Source organism: Ascaphus truei, chromosome 5 (genome assembly GCF_040206685.1).
Source record: "Ascaphus truei isolate aAscTru1 chromosome 5, aAscTru1.hap1, whole genome shotgun sequence".
NCBI classification, from domain to species: Eukaryota; Metazoa; Chordata; class Amphibia; order Anura; family Ascaphidae; genus Ascaphus; species Ascaphus truei.
Genome location: NC_134487.1, coordinates 162,206,407 through 162,221,478, shown reverse-complemented (window position 1 = coordinate 162,221,478; position 15,072 = coordinate 162,206,407). Strand labels below are relative to the sequence as shown.

Here is a 15,072-nt window from a genome sequence, read left to right as displayed (position 1 = left end):
TCCTTATCTCAAATGTTACTTTTTATGTCTGAATCACTTCTTCCCATGATGTGTTATTTGTAATTTATATAAATTGTCTCATTTATTACTGCTGTGAAGCGCCATACTGTACATACATTTCAACAACGGATCGGCAGAATCTCCTTTATCTAGTCCCAGGTAGCCCAATCACTTCCACACAGGGGCAAATGCAATAGCTTACCCTATGCGTTTCACAAAACGCTCAGTTTTCTTCCTCAGGCTGCAGGACTTCCACGTTGAGGATGTTTGATACACCTAGAATTGTCAGCATTTGATTGACTTATGTATTGTGTGTTTTGTGTAATTTACTATAATTATTCCTAATAATTATATAACTACTGTGGAGTTAGAGCGGGGGTGGTGTATTTTCCAGGATTGAAACTGAATTGCATTATATAAATAAGTATACTGCATTATTTTGCAGCTAGAATTAAGAAAAAAAATATATACATAAACAGTGAAAATATACAAACTTAACAGAATTGTTATTTTTTTATTTTATGATAAAAAAAGACAGAATATTATTTTTGCTTGTCATTAGAATGAAAATTGGCCACTTGAATATCTATGCTACAGGTTTTAACACACTTAAATAACAGCCATTGAAATAAAATGGAATAAACCACAAAGCAAACATTTCCGATTTACAAAAAGACAAGCTATAAAATGTTTAACCTAGATATTTTAAAAATTGTGTAACCTTACAAGGTCAAATCCATTTCCTTTTTTTCTGGTGGATCAAATCATAGTCTTAGTAGTGGGAACCTTTGAAGTTTCTTGTACATCTCTTGCTACTTATCGCAGTCAACGGGGTTAACAAAGTTTCCACCAGTCTGACCCTCACATAGAAGGCTTCATAACGTTTTTTCATTTCTTGTACTTTGATGTATGGTCAAACAAGTGAGTGGTGGAGTCTGGAACGTCTCTATCTGTAACTAATTGTGCCTCTTAAAAACAAAAAACAAAAACAAGAAATTAAATGCAGCCAGTGTAAGAAGAAGCCCAAAGCTACATCCAATGACAAAAACACAGTGAAATACATATATCTCTTGAAAAGGGGTTATTTAGTTAAACCCTTTGGCCAAAGCGTTATAAGCCTGCTAGCCACATCAAGGCATGACCATTATTAGCAGGTCCTAACACCAACTGATTACAATTCTGTCAAGCTGGTCTCAGGTGTTTGAGGTCAGTGGTCCCTCTTTTCCAGGGTTCAAGTGAGCAGGTCTTGTATGCAGCTGGTTGTGACAGATCCAATGCGATCATTCTTCCTCCAATTATAGGAGGTAAATAAGAATTTGTCAGTGTTAGGGGCATGCCCATTAGCAGGTCCTATGTGGCTAGCAGGCTTATAATGCTTTGGCCAAAGGGTTAACAAAATGATCTTTTTTCAAGAGATATATAGGCATTTCACGGTGTATTTTTGTCATATTGGATGTAGTGTTGGGCTTTGTTTTATACATTTAGCCACGCCCACTAGCACTCCAATTGACACATTTATATTATGTAGTAATTTTTGGGGTTCCTTAGAGCTTGCTGGGTATCTGTGTGCAGTGTAAGATGAACCACAAGCCTGTTCTATAGACCCAGTGCCAACTAACATATGAGACCCAGTTACAAAAAGCAACCCAGGCACCCCACAATGTAATGAAACAAGTTGTACGTTTATTACATATGATTAAGGAATAAAATATATTACACTTGGTGTGCCTGGATACACATTGTACACCTCTTTGTTATATCATTGTCCTGTTTGTGCTTTCCATGTCTTGTCTGCTTGGCACCCACACTCCAGTAAACATTTTTCTAGCAAATGTGGGCCATATTTACTAAAAGGTGCTCTGACTACCAACTCCTTGCAGCACCATAAGACTTTATGACCCATTTAAGTGATTACGCCGTAAGGTGTCTTCTGGGTGCTAGGTGTCTTATGGCAGAGCATTAGTATATATGGTCTTGTATGTTTAACGTATATTTGAAATTATGCCCAACCACGGTCATCACTTAACATTTGGACTTAATTTCCCCCTTTTCTACCACAGGAGAGTGCAACAGATTGCAAAGAACTTGTAATTTTAAACAATGTAAAATTGAACTACAGACTTACAAAGGAAATTGCCTTGACGGTTGATGTAAACGTTTCCAGAGATTAGAATACCCGTTTCATGATTTCTTCTCTAGTGGTAAAAAACTGTGGAGCATCTACCTCAATTCCTTCTGCCATACTGGTCACTCTTTCCAAAAGTTCATCACTGTAACTGAAATAGAATAAAACATTAATTTGATTTTGTTTTGATCATTAAACAAGATATTATATTAGAGGTTGTGTAATAAAAATACTTGATACTAAATAAATATATGACATTAGTTAAGTGATCAACAATAATTTCTAAAATCAGTGGTTTCTTTTTCTGACCAGAACCCCCATTTCAGGTTCAAACTGACCATTTCCCACTATAGAGGTAAATCAAATAGGCCACTGGTCACATTGGCCATTTCAGGTTCAAACTGACCATTTCCCACTATAGAGGTAAATCAAATAGGCCACTGGTCACATTGCCAGCAAGCCAATCAATGAGGAAAACATTTAAAAAAAAAGAAGAAAAAAAAAGAAGGAATGCTTTCCTCTTCATGTCCGATTGTTGATTTATGTTAGAGAACATAATGCTCAACATTTGTTAGTCAAGAAAGTGCCACCTAATTCATGTAATCTTAACCCTATGAAAGGAACCCACACACCCCCACACTTAGGCCGCGTTCACACAGGGGGCTTTGCGACGCTGCATGCGCACGGCCTCATCTGCTGGGCGATGTGTGATCATCCCCAGCAGACGGAATGATCCGACAGAGCGGGCGGCGCAGTGTCACAGGCGCAGAGCAAATGCATGGTGTTCCCCCCCCCCCCTTCAGCACTGTGCTAGAGCTCCCTTTACCACGGGAGGATATAATAAAGCAGCAATCCTGACAAGTACTGACAAGTCATGTGTATACATGGTTCCACCCGAGGCTGCGCTGGGCTGCTCTCCACTCTGGAGTCACACCCATTACTTCCAAGTCTCAATTTCAGCAGCCAATCAATGTAAACGTCTGGACATTGATTGGCTGCTGAAATTGACGTCACACTGCTGCAGATCACAGATTGAAAAGACTCCCGCGACTGCAGCAGCGTCAACACCACACTTAGCAGCCAATGGTAGTTTCAATACTGAACACTACGATTGGCCGGCAGGCATCTGTGACGAACGTGCACACGTCGTGTAGTGTGAGCGGGGCCTTAGGCTGATCGGGCAGCGCTTGCCAAGTTCACTTTGTGCAAAGTGAACTCTCACATCCCTGCAGGCACCCGCTCTCCCAAGCTTGGCGCTTAAGAAAAAAAAAAAAAAAGTGTTTGAAGCACGCTCAAATAGGTCCACCATGCAACACCCCCCCCTCCCCCGCTCACAAAATTCACAGGACACCCGCACTCAAGCATTAGCGCAGTCAGCACACGCTAGCTCTGAGCTTGACGAGTTTACTACTTGCAAAATAAATGCTCACGTTCCACTCGCGGCACGCACTAAGGCCTCGGACATGGTCAAAAAGACCGTGCTGAGCCGCGCTGAGGGGAAACATTATCCCCATCAGCACGGCTTTAGACGGCGCTTCCGCAGACGTGTGGGATTTCAGCCGACATAGAAAATGAAGTTTTCCTGCTGAGGGAAGCGCAGGGCCGGTCATGTGGCTGCCAAAAACCAATGGCAGTCTGTGACGTCGGCGCCGTGGCACGCTAGCCCCACCTCCCACCCGGCACACAAGCGCGCTCGCTAACGCTCAAACAGGGACACGAAAAAGCTCCTACTTGAGCAGGAGAGCATGAGCGTCAGCGCGGCTCAGCGCTCTTCCCTTCACCATGCCCGCGGCCTAAGACTTCGGACATGGTGTCATTAATGCTCATGCTCTCCTGCTCAAGCAGGAGCTTTTTTGTGTCCCTGCATGAGCGTCAGCGTGTGCGCTGGGTGGGAGCCGAGCAGGAGGCAGGGCTAGCGCGCCACATCGCCGACGTCACAGACTGCCATTGGCTTTTGGCAGTCACGTGACTGGCCCTGCACTTCCCTCAGCGGGAAAAATAAAATTGTGCTGTCGGCTGCAATTCCAAACGCCTCCGCATGCCAGCGAAAGCACCGTCTAAAGCCGTGCTCATTAGGGATGATGTATCCCCTCAGCGCGGCCTTTTTGACCATGGACCTGGCCGTAAGCTCTCCCAAGCTTGGTGCAACATTTTAATGTCATTGGAACGCAGCAGGGTCACATGACCATGCTTTAACCAATGGGGAGAGGTGGAAGGGTCGGAGCAGAGAGGTGGAAGGGTCGGAGCAGAGAGGTGGAAGGGTCGGAGGAGAGAGGGGAGCAAGTCTGTATAGTCAACAGAAGCTGGAGGCTATGTGCGCGCACACACAGTATCACCACTACTTTCTTATTTAGATAACACACACACACACACACACACACACACACACACACACACACACACACACACACACACACACACACACACACACACACACACACACACACACACACACACGCGAGAATGTACCGGCAGCCCATGAAGATGTGGTTGGACCAGACCATGGACAGAGCCAGCAGCTTGGCCAGCCCGCTCTCTTCCTGGTAACGCTGCAAGTTCTTCAGGATGAACTCCTCGCGCGCTTTCCACTGCTTGTCGCTCTCCGAGAAGCTCTGGTACTGACTCACGAAGTCCGCCATCTTGTGTGAAGGAGGAAATGAGCTAGAGAGATCACCATGCAGCGAGCGCGAGACACGGAAACAAGCCCCTCCCTTTCCCACGTCTTCTTTATGGGAACAAGTCAAGGGTCAGCTGACTGTGTCTCTCTTCCCTCCAGTGTACGTCTCTATGGTTCTGACGTAGGCACTAATGACGCCGCTCCCCCCATGTTGCCAAGGAGACGCGCTGTGACGTAACACGCGCCTTTATCCTTGTTTCGTAGAGCAGCCTCCTCCCTCCCTCCTCCTTGGACGGTTGTATTTTGTTGGGATCATCGTGTGCAGGAATCAGTGTGGGTCTTATAGGTGCCATCAAAAGTGCAATGCTCTCCACTATTTAATAATAAAACATATATCATTGGTCTCTTACATGATGAGAGTGTACAGCAAAGATATTTTAGTTAAGTGGCAATTTGACTTGCCCTGGACTGTATAGGACATGTCAACACATAATCACTTTATCTGAGTCTCGTCAACTTGGAGTCAGTCTCATTGCTTTTATGTATAAGCATAGAGTTTAATGATGTCTCACTGATGGAAATCAGTACTTTTCCATTAGAAAGTTATTGTTTTGGTCAAGAACCACTAAATAACTCTGATTTTTGTCCTATAATGTTGAGATCTCGGTTCCACGGTAGCGTATTGTGTGCCAATAATTTCCTGGGAAAGCAGGACATGACAAACAGATGTTGGGATCACACATTTATTACGTAGGCTATAATGGGCAGTGGGTCTGTTTCACGGCCTGGCTAGGCATTTATTGATTGTGTCAGGACTGACACATTGTATACCTGTGAAACCTGCTTTTTTTGTGTTGGTTGCCAATGACATTGACCTTTGCTCAAAAACAGCAGCCATGGGAAATCATTGCAAGCCAATAAACAACTTTGTCAGGCGAAGCAGAAAGTATGCTTGCATATAATTAATAGCATATATACCTTACACACAGGACCAGTACTGCTGATTTTTATCTGTATATCTGCTCATTATCTATGTGAGTCTATATGTCAAGTTACTTTCCCACACACAGACATTGAGTGCACACAACAGGGCCTTTCTGTTTTGGAAGCGTCTATGCTCCAACGGTGTTCTCTCTGTTGCAAGAGTGCTCAGTTGTCAAGTGTTAATGGAGAGGTGGACGGTGGGGAAGAAAGTCAGCGCAGCAAGCACCGAAAAGATGGCGCTGTGGCTGGGTCTTTACCCCAATAAGGTAGACTTTAGGGAGGGGTTTTGGATTCCGTTAGAAAAGTCAGGGGGTTGAGAGGCGAGGAATTTTAAGTTGGTCAGGGAGTGGAAAGGCATAGAAAAATAAAAAATTGCAAGGGAGAGTTGGACAGGGTGGCGGGCCTATTTATTTCCCTGCCTATGTCGGGGCTGAAGGTTTCCTCATCAGGTATAGTTCCCAAAAAAGAAGTGGGATCCTTCCAGTTAATTCAGCATCTGTCTTATACGGAGGGTTCACCTGTCATCAACAGAATCGATAACCAGCTGTGCTGTGTGAGATATGCTAGTTTATTAGGGAGCAGGTACAGGCTCACTACAACTTTCAGCACTGGATTGGGTAGTCCAGAAAAGAGTGCAGGTAGCTGGGGTGATGCACTATTTTGATGATTTATTTGTTTGTAGGACCAGGGAAGTCAGATTTGAGCACCAGATGGTTAATGGAGTTTTTGGAAATGGCATGTGAGTTTGGTGTGTCACTGGCAGTAAAAAATAACAGAGGGCTCCACGACCATTCTCAGCTTTTTGGGAATCAAAAATGATCCAGTTCTTATGGAGTATAGCCTGTCTGGGGGGGATCTAATGCCAAGATTACTGATCCAGGCTGTAAAGGGGTTTGCTGCTTGGTGGTAGTGTGTGTATGTTTATGGTCATTCCCATCACCATTTCTGGAGTGTTTAGGGTGAAATTGCATCTAGTGTTACCATTTTCACAGAGGTGACAGTATCTTTAATTAAGTGTGTTTCTCCTCTGTTGTGCTACATTTTTATATTTTTCATGCATTGTATTGAGCACGAGTGAACGTTCCAGCACTAAGGAGGACTCTATTTGTAAAGATTGTCTGAACCAGAGACTGTAGCCATAAAGGCTTATATTGAAGAAAAAGAGAGAGTAAATAAAGCTCAGAAGGTTTTTGATGAGACAACTGAAAACATCACATGTGATAGCCCCTCAGATCTCATAGATCACTTCGTTAGATTAGAACGTTTATTGACACAAGACATCAGACTCTTTTGGGACATAATAACATTAGAAAACTACATAAGAGTGAAACGTATCCCAAGGGGCTTACGTATGAAAAAGATGCCTTCTTTTGGATTTGTTACCAAAGAATTTGAACTCCGTTGGAGAAAAATACTGGATGAGAGTTCAAAACAACTTATGGAACTCATTATCTGTACAAAAACCAATGAGAAGGCAATCTTAGCAAAAGAGATCAATACTTTAAAAACCGAGCTTAATAAATTCAGTTCCATGGAACAATTCCCACATAATGATAAGATTTAACTGCAAAACATTGAAAAAATGGAGAAAGGGGTTATCTTGAAAAAACAAGAGAAGTTCTCTAGAGATAGAACCGACTATGAAAAAAATCAGATATATTTTTGGGAAAGACCGATTTCCACTCGGGAATTCAACAAATCTAGAAATCCCCTTCATTCCACACCTCACAAATGGGCACATGATGAGGATAATTTGGATCAAAGGTCAAATACGAAATCCATTTTGAAATCACCGCATTCAGAACGCAGATCCAGTTTTGATACTGACTCATCAGATACTACAGAAAGACCATCAGTGTCTTTTTCTAAGCACGGATATCAAGAAAACAAGGATACTGAACGTGGTTTTTTCAATAAAAGCTATTTAACTAACTCCCGTGAAGATCCACCTAGGCCCCCTCCTCCTAATAATACTAACACACAGGCAAAAAACGGAAGAGGTGCAGAAGGGGGGGGGGGGAGAAGAACAGGAAGAATTACTGGCTCCGACAGCAAGAGAAATAAATATTTTTAGACCCTTCCAAAAGTAATGTCATTAATATCTCTGATATAACTTTGACTCCACAGCAGACATTACTTCTGAACAAGGGACTTAATTTCCCTCCCCATGAGGATTTTGACCTATTTTCCACAATTATCGACCTCCAAAAATACACTAGGAAGCTAGAAAGAAACTGGATCTTTGCTCTCCACACACTACATCCATTAAAGAAACTGTTTGTAAAAAAGGATAATGTTGATATGAATTTGACCGTAGATCTTGATGTACATGATCCTGTTGATGAACTAAGAGATGTTTATGTATGCTGTTTCAGGGAAGATGTTTTCAATCTTGAGATGAAATCATTACATCATTAAAGAAAATGCTGAAGTTCCCAGTCAACATTTACTCAAGAAGGTTATACTGAGGACATGTTAGACTCCCCATTTTTTGGCCACATAGAGACTATGGTCTTAAAATAAAATCATCGTTTATTTCCCATAGCTCCAAGGGTCCCTGTGTATCTACCTTTGAGAGGTTGGTTGACAGGGACCTCAGGATTTTGGCTGAAGGTTTCTCATTTTCATCACCTGTATTTGACAATCTCTCTAGACAGGAGAGGATCGACCTTGACATCCTAAGACATGATAATTCTATTATTATAAAAAGGCGGACAAAGGGGGCGCCATTGTGGTCCAATCGGCCTCCAAATATAGAGAAGAAGCTTTAAGGTTGATTAGTGATGATAATTTCTATTTGAGATTGAAAACAGACCCCACTATGAATTATATTAAGGATTTGCAGAGTCTGTTGGAATTGGGGGACGTATTGTATGTTTTGAGTAGTAGAGAAAGACAGTTTTTGAATTGTGAACATCCTGTAGTACCGGTATTCCACCATCTCCCAAAGATCCATAAATCTCTTGAGAACCCTCCTGGACGACCCATCGTCTCGAGTATTGGATCTTTGGGGGATGGATACGTTGACAGGTTCCTCCAACCAATGGTATAAACTCTGCCTTCCTATATTCAGGATACCATTGCCCTTTTAATTGCATTAAAGGACATTACTTGGAAAGAGGGATATCGATGGGTCACCATGGATGTCATGTCCTTATATACTATCATTGAACACCAACACGGGCTTAGGGCTATTCATCACTATTTTGAAGATTCGTCACTATCTATAGCACAGGTCTCATTTATCACTGATTCTATTTTGTTTCTTTTAACACACAATTATTTTTTATTTGATTCTCACTTTTATCTTTAAACACGTGGCACGGCTATGGGGAGTTCTTTTGCTCCCTCATATGCCAATCTTTTTATGGGTTTTTGGGAATCTATATATATCTATGGTAGCACTAATATTTTTCACTCTAATATTATTTTTTACAAAAGGTATATCGATGACCTGATTTTCACTTGGCACGGTGAGTTAGATAGTTTACATTCGTTTATTAATTATCTTAACACTAATGATATCAATTTAAAATTTACGTTTCACACTAATACAACTTATATTGATTATCTTGACGTGACACTCCATGGTGATCCTAATATGACTATACAAACTGATATCTATACTAAGCCACACTCAAGAAATTCCTACTTACACGCTAAAAGCAGCCATCCAAAATCCCTTATTCGGGCAATCCTTAAGGGCCAGTTCCAAAGGTATAGAAGACTGTGTTCTAATAAAGATTCATTTGAGAAACATTCTAAAGAACTCAATTCCAAATTTTTGGCAAGGGGTTATTCCCCCAATGATGTGCATGCAGCATATGCTAGTGCTGAATCAATGGACCGCACTGATTTAATTCATTATAAAAAATAGAAACGTATGAAGGTTCTAAATAATCCTTTATTCATCACAAAATTTAATAAACAAGCACAGTCAATACGTACAATCGTTTCCAAACATTGGGACGTTCTTAAATTAGATCCTGATTTGGATTCAATTACTAAGTGCGGTCCGAGATTCGCTTTTAAAAGAGCTAACACATTGGCGGCTTCAGTCTCAAGAAGTTTATTTCAATCCAAAAAATATAAACCCTTGGGTAATATACCAAAAGGCTTCCATAGATGTGGCTTTTGCAAGTGGTGTCCATTTGGTGTCCATTTGGTGTCCCCACTAAAAGATTACTCATCTTGTACCTCAAAGATAGGTATAGAATAAAGTCTTTCAATAACTGTCATACCAGTTATGTAATATACGTTATCTTGTGTGGGTGCAATAGGAAATATGTCGGTCGTACCATTAGATGAACAAAGGAACATAGGGCACAACGGGTTTAGCAAATCAAACTCATTTATTGAGCCAACACAGTGTGTTGGCTCAATAAATGAGTTTGATTTGCTAAACCCGTTGTGCCCTATGTTCCTTTGTTCATCTGTTCAGGACTGATTGCAGGCTTTCGTGCAAACACTGGAGCACCGGTAACTGTATCATTATTTTTCTTTTTGAGGTGTGCAGCATTTCTCTTATATTGTCTGGTCGCACCATTAGGCCATTGAAAGTAAGAATTTCTGAACATGCTAGATTAATTATGAAAAAAGATGTTACACACCCAGTGTCCAGGCACTTCATGGAGTGCCCACAGGGAGGCATGACTAATTTTAAGTTCATTGGTATTGAACATGTCCCCATTAATGTTAGAGGTGGGGACAGACTCCAACTTTTAAATAGAAGGGAAATGTACTGAATCTTTGCTCTCCACACACTACATCCACATGGATTATATGTTGACTGGCAACTTCAGCATTTTCTTTAATGAATTTATTTCCCTTTCATCGTCCTTTCTTCCTCTCCCGCTTCCTTCCCCTTCCCCCCTCCCCTCCCCCCCCTCCCCCACCTTTCCTTCCCCCTCCCCCCCCTCCCTTACCTTTCCTTCCCCCCCCTCCCCTCTCCTTTCCCCTTCCCCCCTCCCCTCTCCTTTCCCCTTCCCTCTCCTTCTTCTCTAAATGTGGATTATGTACTATATATATATATTCATGTATGTATATATTTATTGATTATTTACTTCTTATTCACTGCGATTTTTATTATGCATAGTTTATATACAATGTTGTTATATCATTGGTCACTGTCTGGCTTTGCCTATTTATTGTATTGTACCAGTGTCAGGGTCTAGTTCATTGTTACACATTAGGTGTTATAGAGACACATAAATATCTATTACTGTGTATCTGAACCTGGTTTTTATTACTTTGTATTATATTCCTGCTACGTTGTTGTCACTCCGACACCTGCTGATCATCTCTTGGTGATTAGATTTCACAGGTGTTTTTGGGATTGACACGTCATAAGTAGGCTGTTTGTTCACTGGTGGATCACTCTTTGACAAAGGCCCACTGGGCTGAGGATCCGCCAGACTTTTACCTTGATGTTCCATTAAAGTTTTTTCCTCACCACCATTGCCTGCGTGCAGTTTTTTCTCCCGGCGGTGCATCGTTTCTACCTCCGGTTGGAGGGGTGTGTGCTTCTGCTCCAGAGCTGGAAGATATTTGCATCAGGGAGGAATTCTGCCTGCATGACTTACCTAAGCAGATTGTCTCCGACAGGGGCTCTAAATTCATTGCAAGATACTGGATGGCTTTTTGTCATTGGTTGGCGATTGAGCTCCATTTTTCTTCCTCCTACCACCCACGTCCAATGGTCAGACAGAGAGGTTCAATCAAACATTGGAGCAGTTCCTCTGGTGCTATGTCTCCAACAAGCAGCAGGACGATTGGGCAGAATTCACCATGAGTCCCAGTCCCAAGAGTCCCTGAAGTGCTCTCCCTTCTTCATGGCACTAGGATATAACCCGACTACCTTTCTCTGCAACTCCTCAGCAGTAGGTGTCTCAGCAGCTGACAACCTGCAGGATCTCTAGAAGGGCATACAGGTCGCTCTTTACATGGCGGCGAAAATACAGACGAGAAGCCACGGATAAACGCAGAAGGCCTTCAACTGAATACCAAGTCGGCAATTAATTCTGGCTCTCGATGCATAATATCCGTCTATGTCAGCCCTCTGAAATTGGGACAATGCATTATCGGTCCTTATAGGATTTCTCAGAAGGTGAACCAAGTGGCCTTCCAGCTTGAACTTCCCACATCGCTCAAGATTCCCTCCACCTTCCATGTCTCTATGCTGAAAACAGCCATCCTGAACGGTTTTTCCAGGACTGAAGGAAAACTGTTATTCCTCGCCTAGGCTTCAGAACTGAGAGTAACCTTTCCTCTGCCAAGAAAGCTGAAGGCCTTGTGACTGGATACACAATCTGCACCGTTTGCAGCAGACTTCCCCGGAGAAGCTTTCACGCTCTGCCACTGTTATCTTTGATCTTTGTTTGAACTTACAGGCCCGGGAATACGAAAGAAATGAAATGTAACGCAAGCCAGGTTTCAAATCCTTTGTCTCAATTTATTACTCATAGGGTAATGACTTTTATACAGGAAAAGAAGATATTGGTTAGAGGCGTAACATAGGCGTAACATAGGCGTAACCTGGGTGTGTCTTGGGCGTAGCTCTGATTAGATGCGTGATTTAGGGGCAGGACATATTAGGGGCATGATTTTGGGACGTGTTTCTCCCAATACAAGCAATGTCTGAATACATAGCTTATTCATTGTCTGTTATCAAAAGAGACCTTGAATCTTTAGCAACTAAATTACACTATTTTACCTCTTTAAGAGAATCAGTCTATTATATTCTAACTAAAAGAGCAGGAGACTGACGATACAAAAAGTATCTTAGCAATATCCTGAGCAGGAAGAAAGGAAATGTAATTTGGCAGAAACTGAGTGCATTTAGGAATTATATTTCAGCAAAAGGCTGACTACAGAATCTTAACTAGTTATGATCAGACAAAATGGAAGCTTAACACAAGTGTAGATTCTGGCCTGACCTACTGGTCTTAACAATTCTCTCCTTTTTGTTCTCTAAAAGAACAAATACCCTTACTTGGTACTCTTCTCTATAACTATGGCCTTGTAGTGACCAATAGAGACATATATATATAACATTAAATATTTCTATAGATTAGAAAATGGCTTATATCTCAATATGTCACATAATTTAAGGGTCAGCTATTTGTGAGAATTGGTGGGGGCTAATTTCTGCTAAGAGCAACTGCACAAACATTCTTCTTGCACGCATCTTTCATGCTGCATTTACTCAGAATGGCAAAACAGACCAAGATGGATGCTATGGTCAAAATGGTTGACTTGTGATCCTTTTCTTGTGGTTGACTCAGGGCCCTTGGTGACCTCCCACCTTCCTCATTTCCAGTCTTCTCAGTCCCCCCATATCCTTAAGAGACAGTCTATTTAAAGAACAGAACAGTTAACCATTTCATAGTCCTGCTGGACCAAGATGTCCAAGTTGTGCATAACTTCATTCCTTTTCCGGCCATTATATCAGCCCAGTTGATTTCTTCTTCAGTCTCTTCTTATGGGGGACTGGCGACATCATCACCGCAGAGAGGCATAGCGTCGGTGGGGGTTTCAACGCACTTCTGGATCAGAGTTTTGCTGTACTTAACACATAGAGAGCAATGAGTAGGACAAACACACACATTCAAAAACATTCGTTAGCTTCGCTCAAAGCAAATCAATCCAACCACCAAGTCCCTATGGTCCCTGAATCCTGGATAAATACACAACATTGCGCTTTAACTAGGGCGCATACATGCCCCTCCCTTTTGAGGCTAAAATATAGTCTAGAGCTATTTTATTCTGCAGAGCTATTCATTTAAACTAAACCTATTCTGGGTTAAGTGAGTAAATGTCTGTGGTTGTATGATTGAGGATATCCCTGTAAACCTGTCATACAGTAACCCAACTCCTACATTTGGGAATAAATTCCCTGAAACTTATTCTTCCCATAGACTACTTTTTAGCACTTGTGTATTGGGTGTCTCTCTTCTGCTTCCAACTCTACCTGTGAGCAATTAACATAACCGTGTGTTTGACTGATAAAGCATTCTCCCACCGGGATATCATTCTGTAGGGAGATTCTATTAACCAATAAATCCAAACAAAATAAACAGAGTTAAACAAATAATACCTTATACTATTTTGTCATCCTTATGGGACGCCACTTACACAAACATAATGGAGCATACATTGCAACTGAAAAATAATAAAAACCTGTAAAAATAAAAAGTTCAAAATTCGTGTGTTGAGGCCTGGACTTTTTTGCCTATGACCTTTCTCCCTTGATGATTAGTGGTCAGAGCAGTGATTCCCAATCTGTGCGCCGCGGCACCCTGGTGTGCCATGGTTTGCCTAGAGGGGCGCCGCGATTATCCTCCCCACTATCACTCCTTCATGCATGCATGCCGGCCGGGCCGGAGGGGATTGGCTGCAGGTCAGAGGAAGCCGGGGGCGGGGCTTCCACTTTGTGCAGAGCACACGGTGAGTGTGTGTCTGCCTTCCTGCTCCTGGCTTCTCTGTCTGCGCGGTATCCCGTCCCCTTCTGCCCCGGGTTATAGGAGAAGGTAGGGGGGTGATAGGAGAAGGGAGGGGGGTGATAGGAGAAGGGAGGGGGGGTGATAGGAGAAGGGAGGTGGTGATAGGAGAAGGGGGTTATAGGAGAAGGGAGGGGGTGATAGGAGAAGGGAGGGGGGTGATAGGAGAAGGGGGGCGGTGATAGGAGAAGGGTTGGGGGGAGAGTTGTGCATTTGCCTGCCCAGTGACTGTGTGCAGGGAGCTGCCTGCACGGATCTCCTGCCCCCTTCCCTCCCCCAGTCACTCACATCCATCACTGCCTCTGCTCTCCACTGCTCTCCAATGTATGTATCTGTGTGTATTTATATTTGTGTGTGTATTTGTGTGTGTGTGTATTTGTATGTGTGTGTGTATTTGTATGTGTGTATTTGTATGTGTGTGTGTATTTGTATGTGTGTGTGTATTTGTATGTGTGTGTGTATTTGTGTGTGTGTGTGTATTTGTGTGTGTGTGTGTGTGTGTGTGTATTTGTGTGTGTGTGTGTGTGTGTGTGTGTGTGTGTGTGTGTGTGTGTGTGTGTGTGTGTGTGTGTGTGTGTGTGTGTGTGTGTGTGTGTGTGTGTATTTATGTGTGTGTGTGTGTGTATTTATGTGTGTGTGTGTGTGTATTTATTTGTGTGTGTGTGTGTATTTATTTGTGTGTGTGTGTGTATTTATTTGTGTGTGTGTGTGTGTGTGTGTGCAGCCTGCACGGATCTCCTGCCTTTCCTCCCTCCCTGTCTGAGAGAGTGAGAGTGTCTGAGAGAGTGAGAGTGTCTGTCTGAGAGAGTGAGAGTGTCTGTCTGAGAGAGTGTCTGTCTGAGAGAGTG

The 15,072-nt window shown here is 42.6% G+C and overlaps 1 protein-coding gene across 1 annotated transcript; it reads right to left on the bottom strand.

Annotated features, from left to right (window-relative positions):
- Positions 1-482: 482 nt before the first annotated feature.
- Positions 483-4,883, bottom strand: CDKN2AIPNL (CDKN2A interacting protein N-terminal like). Its single transcript, XM_075601159.1, has 3 exons — positions 4,595-4,883; positions 2,126-2,276; positions 483-968 (listed from the first exon to the last, which is right to left on the bottom strand). The coding sequence occupies exons 1-2, from the start codon at positions 4,762-4,764 to the stop codon at positions 2,168-2,170; spliced, it is 279 nt and encodes a 92-aa protein (XP_075457274.1). The 5' UTR covers positions 4,765-4,883; the 3' UTR covers positions 483-968; positions 2,126-2,167.
- Positions 4,884-15,072: the final 10,189 nt, after the last annotated feature.